The following is a 15112-nucleotide window of genomic DNA, read 5'->3' on the forward strand; positions in this document are numbered from 1 at the left end:
ATGTATGTAATGCTTCCCCCCGTCCCCCAAAATAATTATTCTCAATTCATAACATCACAATGTTGCCGGGCTCTTCCATTGGGAAAGCATTACAATACATATTTACGCAATATATATATAAAATGTATGTGCGCCTGTCCCACCTTCTGTGAAGGTTCTGAATTATTGCTTAAAATTAAAAAACAGAACAAAATTTTGTAAAAAAGATGTGCATCATATTTGTTTAGCCTTTTATCCGGTTATTACATCAGCCTCCTAAAACTTTTGGAAATTTATTATTTTTTTGTCCCTGATTATAAATTCTTGTAAATGAATCTTATTTTTGCACATCTTTTATTTTTTTCTCTTTTTTTTGTCATATAAAATATTTAACCAGTTTAAAATTTATTATTGTTAAAATTAAAAAAAAAAAAAAACTAAATACTTTAATATTTCCATTTTGGTCATAATTATGTTAAATCGTTTTGTAAAATCTTATTAATATAGCCTAAATCATTTGTTCTTTATTTCCATTATCTCCCCCATCCATTATATGTAACTTCCCTAGATCAGTTTTTTTTTTTCAAAAATATTTGTAACACACATTTCTCAAAACTTTTTTTTTGCAACCAAATGGAAATGTAAATTCCCCATAAGTAAGTAAATAACCATTTCTCAATGTGAACAAATAATAAAGCGATACAGCCCGGGGAAAATTTGTTTGTTTTTATTGGCCTAGCATAATTGCATGCAAAAAGTACTAAATATGGTAAGTTTGTTATTTGGGCGAATGAATAAAGCAAAAGCTCTAAAAATTGGTATTAGATCATTGTTGGTGTGTATTGGTGTGGAGGGGTGTTCTAAGTTTAGGAGACCAGGGGGGCTTACTCTTGGTTAGGTGAAAGCCAAAAAAATTACAGTTGCAGACTCAGCAACGTCAGTTCCAAACTTTAGTAGATTTTATGGTGCAACACAGCGCTTTGGCAAAGGGACAGTTGCAGAGTTCAAATGCGAAACAATGCGCCAACAATTTGTAGACAAAACTGGATGATGACTTAGTTCAAATGGACCTCCTCCTGCAAGAGATGTCGCTGGTTTGAAAAAAAGTAATCAGCCTTATTCTGGATATTCGTTGGGAGATATCTCGCATGTAAAAAAATTTTCGCTTTCACATTCTCGCCTTATTCTGAATGAATAGGGAGATGCAAAACATGCGAGATCCGGATTCGAGTTTTCGAAAATGATGGTTGAGAAAAGATTCGTGTTGCCATATTGTAATGTGTGTTGCCACATTGTAATTTAAGTTGTAATGTGTGTTGCCATATTGTAATTTAAGTTGCATTGTGTGTTGTCCCATTGCAATTTAATTGTGTAATATTTTTCAATATTTTATTTATTGATTTTTTTATTAAAAATGTTTACCTTTTATTGTTATTTCAACTTTATAACCATACAAATGTGAAATATCAATAATCCGCTGTATAAATGCTTTGTAATTGAAAGAAAATAAATTAAAGTTTGAAAATATGGCAACCTAAAATATGGCATGTGAAACAGCTGTTCATTGTTTTGATGCAATTTGGTGAACTCTTTCCCTTCGACTTATTCTGAACAACATTTTCCTGTGATTTTTTCGCATTCTCGCTTTCGCCTTATTCTGAATGAAGTTCGAAAGCGAGAATGCGAAAAAAATCACAGGAAAATGTTGTTCAGAATAAGTCGAAGGGAAAGAGCGAGTAAATTCACGTGGAATTGACATCCAGAATAAGGCTGACTGTGAAATGTTGTTCAGAATAAGTCGAAGGGGAAAAACGTGTAAATTCACCTGGAATTAACATCCAGAATATGGCTGATATTCTCTAACAGTAATATTTTTTTGTTGACTCTAATTGGAAATAAAACCACATTATTGTTTATCTTCTTCTTTAAAGATTTATTGTTAACGTTTCTTTATTTAATTTGTTGAAATACATTTTATGCCTTTGATTACAAACGAAATATAGTTGTGTTGCTGCTGTAGCAGTTTTTTTTTTAATTTTTCAATTTAAATATATAATCACATGAACTTGATTTAAATAAATGGTTGTAGCAGTCTCGCCAGTAATAATCGCCAAACTAATAATGTGTGAGAGAACAAAAGAAGAATTGTTAAGAGTAGAAGAAAATAAAAAGAAATATGTGTAACCATAAAAAGAACCGATGGAATAATGATGTCAAAATCTTTATTTCACCATTCTTCTTGTATTGTTTTCCTTTATAGTTTTCCCAGAGTTTTTGTTTTTTTTTTGTATTACAGAAATATTAAAATTATAAAAGGAAATAGTAACAGAGACCCTGCTCATCAATCCATTGCATCACAAAGCCAGGTTGTTGTAGTTGTTTTACTTCTTTGTGGAACGTGAATAAAATAAAAACAAAACAAAAAATATTGAAAATACTTATTTTAAGTTTCCAAAACGATATTGTTGTTCTTTGTAGAAATACAAATTAAATTAAAGAAAAGAGTGGTACAGCAATGACCGATTAAAAGAAATGTGTTCCTATTCCAAAAGATGGATGCATATTTATCTGTACACAATACATTGCGCTTTCGAACATGACCACATTTGACATTGGACTAGATATTGTTAGTGTCCTCTGCGATAAATTTTGGATACAACATCGCGGTTAGTGCTCTTTCGATTGAGCTGATGTTGTCTCCCTCCGTTGGCCGCATATTCAAATTTACCAGGCATCAGGTGTTTGCTTGGAAAGGATTTCTTGGTCGGGCAGGGTCATTGAATGTACCTTCAATTGTCTCTTTGTTTTTGTGTTGTTGTAAACAAAACATGCAAACAGTATTATTGTTGTTGTTTTCTTAATTTTTGTATTATTTTCTTAGCAAAAAAGCACACAGGCACACTTTCGGTCCTTCTTGAAAGTCGGGCTAACTTCCACTTAACACTGCCAACAACAGTACAAATGTCCATTGGTATGCTCACCGAGAGTCTTGGATTTGTAGCATTGCATACAATCGCCAAGAATTGTCTTCGTATTCTTCAAAATATGATTAACTTCGTGCGGTTTCCGCTAGCGTCGTCATATTTGCTGTTGCTCCTCCGATGGGAACGGCAACAGCTGTGTTTCGGTGTCTAACACAATTTAGATGTTGTCTTTTGTTTCACTTTCACTTCGTTCATACTTTATTCCTGCTGTTGATGGTCATTGTAGTTCCTTCCCTCGGCATCATCGCCGTGTTGTGTTGCTGTTGTGGTCTTGTAGAAATGTGTAACCTTGTTTCTTGCTGTACCTCAATTGTTGTGGTTGCTCGGCTGGTTGGTGGTGTGTTTCCCTTCAAAAGTTATTCATTTTGAATGTTGTCGTTTAATTAGAGTTGTTGTTGTTCTTGTTCTTTTTGTTTGTTGTGATAGTTGTTGTTTTGTTTTCTAGGTTTCATCATCGTCGTCGTCATCTGTTGCTTTTAATATTTCTTGCTGCTGTCGTTGCTTCTACTGCACGTTATACGTGGCCGTAGATCACCAACCTGTCTTGCTGTCTATCAATAGGGCTGTGAGAATTGGCTCTGCGAATTAAGACCTAAATTTAAGCGATCATTGTTAAGAGCATCCTGCAAAGGAACAAAAAGAAGGTTGCAACGTTAGATGGAATTGCTGCTGCCAAATTAAAAGGCTGGTTCACTTACAGTTCCAAAACCGACATCTTGCGATAAGATACCATCCATTTGAGATATCTGACCAAAATCTTGTGAAAGTTCTGGTTGCTGTGACAAGCCAGTGAAGACACTTTGACTCATCTGCTGTGACATATTCTTCTGTGTCAATATAGCTGCTGAGTTCTGCGAAGATTGAGTGGAAGCAACAGCATTCGCCGCAGCCAGGGCATTTGTTGTAGCACTACCAGCGGCAGCACTTGTATTTCTACCCTTGCCGGGGGCTTTGCTTGAAATATTTTTGTTGGCATTCGAATTGCTGCCAATGGTCGAGCCCACAGCACCAACGCCGCTACTGCCACCAGTACGTCTACCCTGCTTAGCTGCAGCTTGTATAGCTTGTTGATGTTGATTGTAGAAGCGTGGCGGTATGTTGCTCATGTTCATAAACATACCGACGGGAACCGGCATGTTGTTCATGGCAGCTTGGGCTCTCTCCGTTGAGATGTACGATATCGAGTCGTGCTGGAAGTTATGCCATTGTTGATTGTTGGGACCATTGCTGAGACCAGTGTTTGCCAGTTGGTTGATGTTGTGGCGTTGAGAGCCGGGAGCACCAAAGCCACCACCAAGTCCTGCGCCACCTGCACCTCCCGCTTGCGGATTCATAAAACTGTTCAGGTGCGAGGCATTATTAAGTCCTCCCATATTTTGCATGTGCGAAGTATTGCCGAAGCCAAATGCCGAGTTGTTGCCACCAATTAAGTTGTTGCCGAAGTTGTAGCCGTAGTTCTGGGATCCGGTGGTACCGGTGTAACCAAATTGTCCCGAACGATCGTAGAAGGACCCCGGTATTATGGCTTCGCGAGCATCTGCCATCATCGTACTCATGAAGTGAGCTCCCATATTTAGGGTATTTACAAGTTTCTTGGGTTTCTGGAATTGAATCATGGACTCCCTCAAGTTGTTCAGGGATCCTTCAACCAACACTTTGCGATCCTTATAGAAATTCAATAGATGATTCCACAAAGGCTGCTTCGAAAGTATCTTCGGATTGCCAACAATGATGGTACCGTATTTGGATCGTGTTAAGGCCACATTCAGACGTCGTGGATCACTCAGGAAACCAATACCTTGCTTTTCATTTGATCTTACACATGACATAATGATGATGTCCTTCTCTCTACCCTGGAAGGCGTCCACACTAGCAATTTCAATTTCTTGATACAGTTTTGAGTGTAAACTGCCCTGGTACTGCATGTACTGCACTAAGTATGCCCGTTGACCTTCGTACGGTGTTATAATGCCGATCTGCTCCGGTTTGACACCGGCCTTCAGGAAGCGCGTGGTTATCTTTTCCACATTTGCTGCTTCAGTACGATTAAGATAGGACGTGCCTGAACCTGCAATTTCTTCCTGCCCCTGGGTCACCAAGAAGAACATTGGCCGATCTGGTTGTGGCCAAGGGAAATCAATTTTGAGTTTTCTATCTTCGGCACACACGCCATTCTGCAGTGAGCCTTCGTAAAAGAAGTTAGATGGGAATTGGGACAGCTCTGGGTGCATACGGTATTGAACTTCTAAACGGAATGGTCGTATGCCCAACACCACTAAACGTTCGAACAAACTCTGCGAGAGACCGGCACGAGCTGCCTTCTTGCACATGACCACCGGACCCAACTGGCAATGATCACCAACCAAAATTAGCTGCTTGGCACCCAGTACTACTGGCACCATGCACTCCGGCTCGGTGGACTGCATAGACTCATCAATCAGTATCGAAGTAAACTTAATTCGCTGGAGGCGAGCATCTCCAGCACCCACGCAAGTACAACAGATGACGTCTGCCGCTTCGAGCAGTTGGTTTTCGGCTGCTCTCTTCAGGGTTCTATAGCGTTTCTCATCGGCCGAGGACAGCTCACCCGTTTCGTCCTTCAATTGCTGCAGTTTTTTCAACTCGATGTTTGTTTCCATGTTTCGGATTTGGTTGTGTAGGGCCAAGAAATTTACAGGGCTGTCAATAGCTTCACGGGACTTGGCACATACTCGGACCACTTTCAAGTTGGTACGATGGATCTTCTCGGTCAGTTGATCGACGGCAGTATTACTGGGGGCACACACCAACACAGTACCACCATGTTGTTTCACCAGTTGGTACACAATGGTGGCTGAGGTTACAGTTTTACCCGTACCCGGAGGACCCTGTATAAGACTCAACGGTCTCTGCAGCGCATGCTTCACGGCATAGACTTGAGATCGATTTAGGTCGGGCAGGTTAGGTGCACTATACAGTTTGGGCGGGGGACCACGGAATACAACTTCATCGGAGCCATCGTGACGCCCATGCCCCAGCAAACGCGAATAGATGTAATTAGACACCGAATTACGATCGAGGGCAAATAATTTAAGGGCACGACGCATGCGATCAAACGAAGTGCATTTCCAAATAAAGTCCACTGCAAAATTCGACGTACATTGAATGGGCGCCTTGGCAGACGATTTTAGTTCAAGGCCAACATCTTCGCCGAAATTATCGGGCACTTTAATGACATGACCAATGGACTCCCATGGTTTGTGCAGCTCTCCCACGTACCGCAATCGCAATTCGTCTCCGTGCATTAGCTTCATGTCCGAATCCGTTTTGGCCAAGGTAAAGTAGGCAATGGTCTTTTTATTGAGACCCACATCCCAACGGACTTCAATACCCTCCTGGGTTTGGGACTCCTTCAGTTTCTTATCGTATTCGGCCTCTAACATAACCAAGGGGGCGAATATTTTCTCATATTGATAACCATCTTCGTAACGCAGCAAAACCTGCGATGGTTCTGTATCTATGCCAGGCTTTTCAAGATCCTGAAAAGTGGCCTCGATATTCTCCTTCCAAAGCTCTTCCAGTTTATTTATCTGGGCAGCTGATATTTGCCGCGCTCTCAGCTGTTCCTGCTCCGTTGGTACCTTTACCAACCACGGCAAAAACGAACGATCTGATATCAATGGTTTCCACTGATCCTGATCCCAGTTCATATCCTTTAGGGAATTCTGAGCTGCACATGGTTGACGGCAAAGTAACACCACCACCGAGTCTGCCTTTGCCGGTATAAAACCCAAAACAAATACGTTACGTACACCGCAGGAGTAACATTCCAATACAGTTTCACCCAATGGACCTTCCGAATGCAGAGTGACCTCACGATGCTTGGCTCTTACCAGATGGTTGACAATATGGGAACCAGATGTACTGCCACGACCATTACAAAACCATTTTTTACAATTGTTACACATTACCACCGTACCGGGATCGTGAATGCCACAATATTTGCATGCATGTTGCGGCAATACATCGACGGGGCACAAGGCGTTGTCTTCGTCCTCCTCTTCGAATTGTAGGTCGGCGGAGCCGTTAGTGGTGCCCAATTTGTTTTGCAAATCTAATTTGCGACCAAATGTCTGTTGAATATAAAGGTAAAGCATTTTAAATAAACTTCTTCAGTTGATGGAATTTCACAATTAAAAAAATATATGTACATATATACAATAAAGAATGTCTTATTGGATTTGATTTTTTTTTTACAAAATCAAAAAAGTAGTTATAGGGGCAAATACATGGTATAATAAAAGAATGTAACAGCAAGTGTTGTTGTACAACAAACGACACAACAACCACATGAAAATTTGTTTTTGTAAGTTATACTAGTGTCAACGACATTTGACAGAAAAATGTAAACAAACAAATAAATTATATTTATTTTGAATATGAAATATTTTCGAATCCTCAAAATAAAATTTGAAAAACATGAATGAAAATCTATAAAATTTATATTTCTATCGCTTCCACATCATTCCTATAATTGAACCATTGCCTCTTATATGTGTAACTCATATGAAAATGCTAGGAATTGCGAGTTATTCCATGAAGAAAGATTTGCTTCCTCAAACTTTCCCAGTAGGCAGATTGAGTAAATTGAATACGGGAGCACATTTAATAAAGAACAATTTCAAATTGAATGCGTTCCCAATTTTCCTGTTGGGTGATTTTTAAAAACATAACTTGTCAAATTCACATTGACACTAGTGTTACGTTGGAATCAAATCAGCTGGGACTTGCTGTTACCTTTTATAATTGTACCATGGGGCAAATATTTGAAATTTATATAATTCAAAATCAATACGAAAACCCAATATGATGATGTTTTCGATGTTATTACATTTCTTTTGTGCATAAAATGCAGACATGCATCCTAGCCTCCCTCTTAATATAATGGAATATACATTCCAGTACAGCTCGGAAAATAAAGTAATTTCTTGATGCTTTTGCAAAAAATCAGGTCTTTGCACTAATTATAACTAATACACCTGAATATAATTATATGCACCTGATTGCAGTATTATTAACAAAGTGTTGTATTTGCTGCTGATGTCCAATTCCACCACGGTGGCTACGTCATCAAGAACTCGAGAACATCAATAGTTGTTTTTATAGAGAAACCCCTTCATCCTTAACATGTGACTTTTTGGTGAAGCTTATGATCCGGATGGGTCTTTAGACTTTCCTGTTTCAAAAATGAGTTTGGATCAACAGTTAAATACAAGCAATGGGATCTTTTACGGGGAAGTCTACGCTACCATCGATTCAAAACGTCAAATATAGAATCTGTGAAGCTATCGAGGACAGGACAATTTTTTGCCGTTAATAATGGAAAACACCAGATAACGCCTGATTTTTTTCATAATAAAGGGCATACCACCTCTTTATTTTGTAATAAGAATTTGATCGTTTATCCAATAAGTACATTTTCTTTGAATAACAAAATATACAATTTTATTGGAAAAACTTTTGTTTACATTGTTTTAAAGTGCGAAATCGCTCCTAGCTTTTATTAAATCAGTCTCCGATCTGTAAAAATCGTACAAACCCAAGTAAAGGCAAAGAACGCATCTTGTACACGATACACATTAAATATGAAAAAAAATATTTGAAGCGAGCTTTAATCCTGATCGTCAGCAGTCAAAAGTGGATTGTGGTGAATTGAAAATGTCAACAAAAACATGTCAAATAAATAACTGATTAGATTTTAAGATTACAAATTTCAATATCAGTTCCTAAAAATATTAAAACTCCTCCCCGGCACCTGCTTTTGTTGCAATGATTACTTTTACATGTTGAATGCTATGTGGTTGTTAGGATAACCTTTCGTTGGAGTTTAAAAAACTCTTCACCGCGAGAGTGACCATTAGTATAAGACAAATTATATGTCACCTAAACGAAATTTATTCCATGTGTCCACTTTACCAATACCAACAGTATTGCTGTTGGCACAAAATCTTCCGAAAACTATTGCATATTACCTGGGACGAAATACCGCCACTACTAACTCCCAGGCCACATTCCAATTGTGATGCCTGTGTTTGTGAGGCCAATGTTAGGTCACGATAATCAAAATCTGAGGCCTGGGTGCCACCGCCAATCAAATCATTCTCTTCAGTGTCCAAAAATGTTAATGTTTGTGAACTCGGTCCGTAAGCGTCCACCGACATCTTGAATTCGCAGCTTGTTGTAGTTGTCCTCTATTCGATTGAATACAAAAACAAAAGAGTCATACAATAATTACTCGTGGAATATAGCAAATATTTTCATATTCTATTAAAATACAAAGCGATTGAATTGTTGTCTCCGGCCGTGCAAAGTAATGCGGTCGAAATGATGTTGTTGTTCTTCCGTAATTCTTCTTGTTATCGCCTCAACACGCTTTTGGAGGATTTTCTTTTTGTTCCACGACGACGACAATGAAGACTGCCACAACGTTGACTTCTTTGATTCTGCTTTGGGTAGAAATTTTCGACTTATTCACTTTACCTCTTAATGTTGTTGTGGCTGGGCAATTGCTTTTCTCGTTACAAAGTTTCTGTGATACGCAAATAATTGGGAAAAACGTTAAATTAGTTGTGAGATTTGCGTTATTTTCGCATTATTCGATGTGATTTTTTTAATGCGCGAATATAAGTTAGGGATATGTAGGTCGACTTTGAACTAATTGACTTTTACTTTCGGTATTTGGTAACTAAAAAAACGAGTGATTTTGAAAGAAATATGATTACCCGAAGTAATCATAGGTCCATCGTTGATTATTGTGAATGGAGAATTGTTAGTATGTGTGTGTTCGGGTAGAAAAACAAAAACTGTTAGAATTTTAAAAATGTTAAATAGAAAATAATAAAAAAAAAAAACGATTAACCAATAATTTTCAAAAATGTTGCAATTATTATTAGGTATTTTCACGTACTGTAAAAATTTCCTATTTTTCACAACTGTTGTCGTTATCACAAAGGGAAAATTTGTTATCGTAGTAAAAACTAGGAGATTTTTGCAGTACGGGAACAGACTAATTGCTCACATGTTGAATAATAATACATTTTAACATAATTTTTTATTTCAACATGAAAAATATGTGTTTAAATTTTTTTTTTTTGAAATTTTTTGCTAATTTTACAATTGTACCAATCAATGTCTGGTTCCATATTCTTATTTCGTATATTAATTGAGGTTATAATAAATGTGTACAAACCTTAGTACATGGCATAATTATACAAGGTAGTCTCATACAGCCATATGCAGCCATTGACAGTATTCAGTTTTCAAAATTTAAATGAAAATATCATCCTACGAAATATACGCCTTTTATGTGTTCAGTGGCAAACATTTATAAATAATTTATATTCATAAATATTTTGAAGTTCCCTGCCTCTAATACTTATAAATATAAGTTCTAACAACTATATTTAAATATTGAGATCAATGTTCAGCTTTAAAAGATATATTTTGTATAATTTATTGAAAATATGCCAATCGACATACATACCATTTTATGGAATTTATTTTTCATATTATTTCAAATTGATATATGAGTTCCAAATTAAAAAGGGTTGTCATCATAAAATTCAAATGAGACTACCTACTGTAATTATTCCATGCTTTAGTATTACTGTGTAAATGTTATACATTATAACAAAATATACAGAACAATTTCTTTGAGTGTATTCATGTATAAAATTGACCATAGTGACAAACAAAACATTTGCATATATTGTCGTTGAAAAAAATGGTATTTTTTTAAATGTAAACAACAATGCCCAGCTCTGCTACTCTTTGACAGAGACAGTATTTAATAATTGTTAATCTCACATTACAGTTGTTAATATAAAATATTATTTATGTATATTATTGTTATTTTGCTTGAGGTTTATTGTGTGTGTGTGATGCTTTGCTGGTTATGCTGGTGATGCTTTTTTGGTTACTGATTTTGTGAGAAAATTACACGAAACAAACAAATGATTTGTATTTGAATTGAGCTACCGTCTCCAATTAGAATTTAGTTAGCAGTTGTTATTGTTATTATTGTTGCTGCTACTGTGTGGGGTTTGCAGTTGACGTCGCCGTCGTATACCTCACTAACTAATATTTCATTGTTGTGTTAACCAACAACAAAACCAAATACCATTTTTTATGGGAGAGTCAGTGGCAGAGTCTCGCGAGTAGAGTCGCACTGTCTCCCCGTGTATGTGTATTTTGTTTTTGTAGGGGAGCACAAAATTCACGGATTTATTGGGCGATTGTTTTGAGTTTAGTTGTCGTCGGAGTTTCAAAGCGTACGGTTGGTTAAACAAAGACAAAGAAAACGCGACAAACGGTGATGTGTTTTACATTTCGTTAAGAATTTTAATTTATTTTTTCGGCATTTCATTTTAAAATATCAAAAACAACACTCATTTTGGTAAAAAAAATAATAATAATAAATACCGAAGTAAATAATCGTAACAATAACCGGAGTATGAAATATTCGTAAAACGACAATAATACCAACAACGACCACGACAATTAATTGAAAACAAAAGTGTTTCATGATTGTTTTTGTTAATGCAATTCAATTCAAGACGATACCTTTTGGCTTCTTTTGAATCAAAAAGCAAACACAACTAAAGAGAGTGTCAAGTGAAGCCGCAATGGAAGAAATATGTTAAAACAACAAGTGGCGTTACATGAATAAGTGGGTGGTGTACGAATCGATGAGTGAGTGGTGAGTGAGCGTGGCTACTCAACATCTACAAAATTTGTTTTTTGTTGTTGGAAAAATTTCGCAATTTTAACGCGCCAGTTTTTTGCTTTACTATTTTTTTTAAATATTGTAGGTGAATAAAATGAAACTAAGGAGTGCGTGCAAAATTAACTGTCGTAGTGCGTTTGTTCGGTAATTAACCTGTCCAAATTTTTATGTCAACATTTCGAAAAAAAAAACAAACGAAACGAAACAAATTTTAATTTACAAATTCCATTAGAATTTATTGCCAATACTTTTTGTGTTGGCACTTAAAATTTGTTGTTAAATTACTGCCAAATAAAAGGAAAACAAAAAAAGAAAAAACCTGTGCAATTAACATCCAAATGAAGGTTATCGTCTTTTTTTTTTGATTGGCGACTGAGTAAAGTTCTTTAAGATTCAATGGCTTGTAATTGCCAATTTTAAAATCAAAGAAAAAAAAAAATACCACCAACAACAACATTGTAATTATTCTAATTCTGGTGTATGTGTGTGTGCGCGTTTGTGTGTATGTTTGAAAGCTGGCGCTGTTGCAGCTGCTACTGACACCGATGTCGTCGGTTTTTGCGCCGGCGCCAATTACTTATGCCTCATTCATGTTTCAATTCAACAAATCTATTACAAGGTAACTGACAAACAGCTACCACTGCTGAACTGCCTATCCATTATTATAAGTTGGCTAACAATTTAAACATTATTATTATTAGTATTATTATTTATATCCATACTAAATTGTGTACTTACGGTCTTACCGTACTACAGATCATACCACTTAAAAAGAGCAGATATCTTCAAATTATTACCTGTCTTAACGTGCATGTAAGTGAAAACATGCATAAAAGTGGGACATTGTAAATTTTCTGGAATACGCGATCTTAACCTTTTGTGTGGTTTCCGACGATGTGTAAAAAATAAATACTGATACTCCTTGTGCAGCTAAATGCAAAACTTTTAAATAGTGTTATAACAGGTGCAAATATTTTGAGCTGTTATCGTAAATGAAAGTCATCATCACAATAAACTCAGTCATCACAATAAATAACCATGAGAGATCTAGCTTGTATTGCAAATGTGTGCGATCTGCTTGCACTCTATCAAAGGGTTCCCACTCTTCTCAGTGAAATGGCGGAACACCCGAATGAGGTGGAAGAGAAACATCGTGTCCTTCGGTCGCCATTTTCCTTTACATCAGCTTTAACATTGCTGAAAGTTCCGCGTTGGGTTGGAATGCCGTAGTCCAATGTTTTTTGAAGCGTCCTTTGAAGTGTATCATCAGGGGCATGCGACTTCGTACCCTCAATGATGCTTCAACATTTGCCACGATGCATTTTCCAGTTAGCGCTTGCAATTTGACTAGGTCCTTTGCCCAGGTTTCTGTTAACATCTCGACGTCATTACAGAGGTTTCTGTAAAAAATACATACATACATAAAAAACATTATATTGAAGGAAAAGAAGTAGCTTCCATAGCATAAGCTAAATTGGGACATAAAAAAATCAGTTTCATTTTCTAATCGAAAGGTTCGCAATACATTCATAATCTTTCCAATATAGGTGTATGTTTTGACATAGTCCCACATAAATGATCTATCTCATTTAAGGTATTGTTAATGTAGGTCCATGTTTTGGACTTTTTGGTTGATTGAAGATTCTTTGTCATATAGATATAGATAGACAAAATTACTAAACAACTTCTCGAATCGATGTCCATAAGACTGCCGAAAATTTGATAACTTTATGTTGTTAAGTTTATTTTATTTATCACCGTAGCTAACAGATAGTTTCAAATATTTATAATGCAAATTAAATCACATGCCACTCAATCCATTTGGCAAAAAGGGAAAGTTATTCTTGAAGTTTGCAAAATTTTCGAATAAAGGAATACATTTAAAAATAAATTGATTTAAATTTTGTGTTTGGATTACAATACCAGTAATAAATTCCTTATTATCTTAGGATTTCATTGATATATTTCATATTTTTTTTAATAATTTCGATTAAATTCGTAAATAAATTATTTCGAAGAACAAATTTCAACACACATATTTTGATTACAATCATCTCTAGATAATTTTAAATGTTAAGTGTATTTATACCTAAACTGCGGTAGTCATAAAGTCTAGATTCGTCGTTGATCTGAAAAGAAAAAACAACAACAAATAAATACAGATCCAATTCCAAAAGTGTTAAGACCTCACGAGTGATGTCATACATCGTCACAATTCAAACCATAATGATGAGGTATGTTCGCCCCAGCATACAACAAGCATCAATGATAAAGAAAAAAAAAACAACAACCGGCAATACCATTTGTGTTAAAATGTGCGTCTTCACATCGAGTCGATTTCGATGTGAATGGACGAATGCAAAAATAAGTTTTTTCTTTATTATTTAGTTTCGTACCTTATGTCTGTGCGGTAGAATTTTAGTGGAACTATTTCAATATAAGTTAGAGGGATTTCGCGTATTTATTTTAACACATCTGTCAAGGACTATAGCAGAACCAACCAGAATACCGACAAAAATGCAACACTGTTTACGATAATTTTGTAATCGTTGGGCGCCATTCGTATTTCAGACTAATATATTGTGTTGATTCAATACTCTAGAGGGAGAACATGTAAGAACGTCACTAAAGCATATGTAACGAAATGAAAATAAATAAAATAAGAGAAACTTCTAGAAGACACTCAAAGGAGATTCCCCAGCATTATTTCAATAGAGTGACAATTAATGTGATTAGTTAAAATAAAGGAAGAGAGTTCTATCCGAACTGGTTTGAAACATTGGACGCCAGAAATTTCAGAATAAATAGTCATCACAATCATTATATGGTGGAGGGATGTGTACTCTGTTCAGGCGGGCCAGGAACAATTGGGTTGAAAGAGAAAAAAGTTCCAAGGGTATAAAGGGGGAAACACATAAGAGGACTTCAGGATTGGCATGTTAATTTGGCTTCTTTTATTGTAAAAGAATAAAGGTGGACAGTGTCCAAATTCAAGTTTGACTCTGATATTTCTTTATAAATTGACATTTCAAACAAAGCCAACTTAAAATGCCAGGCCTGAATCCTCGTATGGGTTTCCCCCTTAAGAAATATTCTCTAGTCCGAGGATTAGCAAAAATCGTCCGACTACGCAGCGCTGGTCGTCGCCGATTGCACCCGATTGAGACCAACAATCTAATCATTCTAAATCAGTGCGAAAAATATTAAATACTGTCCACTATTTTTTATTTCTAAACAATCGCAAGTCTTCGCCAGAGCGAATAAAACAATTGTGGCGCGATGTTATTGATTTAATTGATTCCCCACACTAGCATCAATTGAATTTTATTACAACAATGGAATTTTTTTATTGATTTAAAAAAAAATTAATTTCAATATTTATTAA

General features: G+C 36.2%; 1 protein-coding gene across 1 annotated transcript in view; it reads right to left on the reverse strand.

Annotated features, from left to right (window-relative positions):
* Positions 1-3359: 3359 nt before the first annotated feature.
* The window catches only part of LOC133335782 (regulator of nonsense transcripts 1 homolog), a 240094-nt gene continuing 228341 nt past the window's right edge, over positions 3360-15112 (reverse strand). The window contains exons 2-4 of the mRNA XM_061544083.1: positions 8992-9193; positions 3662-7056; positions 3360-3586 (exon numbers count right to left, since the gene is read on the reverse strand). Of these exons, the coding sequence (XP_061400067.1) occupies positions 3518-3586; positions 3662-7056; positions 8992-9163 (3636 nt within the window). The 5' untranslated portion in view covers positions 9164-9193 and the 3' untranslated portion in view covers positions 3360-3517. The remainder of the gene's footprint in view (positions 3587-3661; positions 7057-8991; positions 9194-15112) is intronic.

Source organism: Musca vetustissima, unplaced genomic scaffold (assembly GCF_032173495.1).
Source record: "Musca vetustissima isolate MV318-11 ecotype Yass unplaced genomic scaffold, APGP_CSIRO_Mvet_v1 utg896, whole genome shotgun sequence".
Classification (NCBI taxonomy): domain Eukaryota; kingdom Metazoa; phylum Arthropoda; class Insecta; order Diptera; family Muscidae; genus Musca; species Musca vetustissima.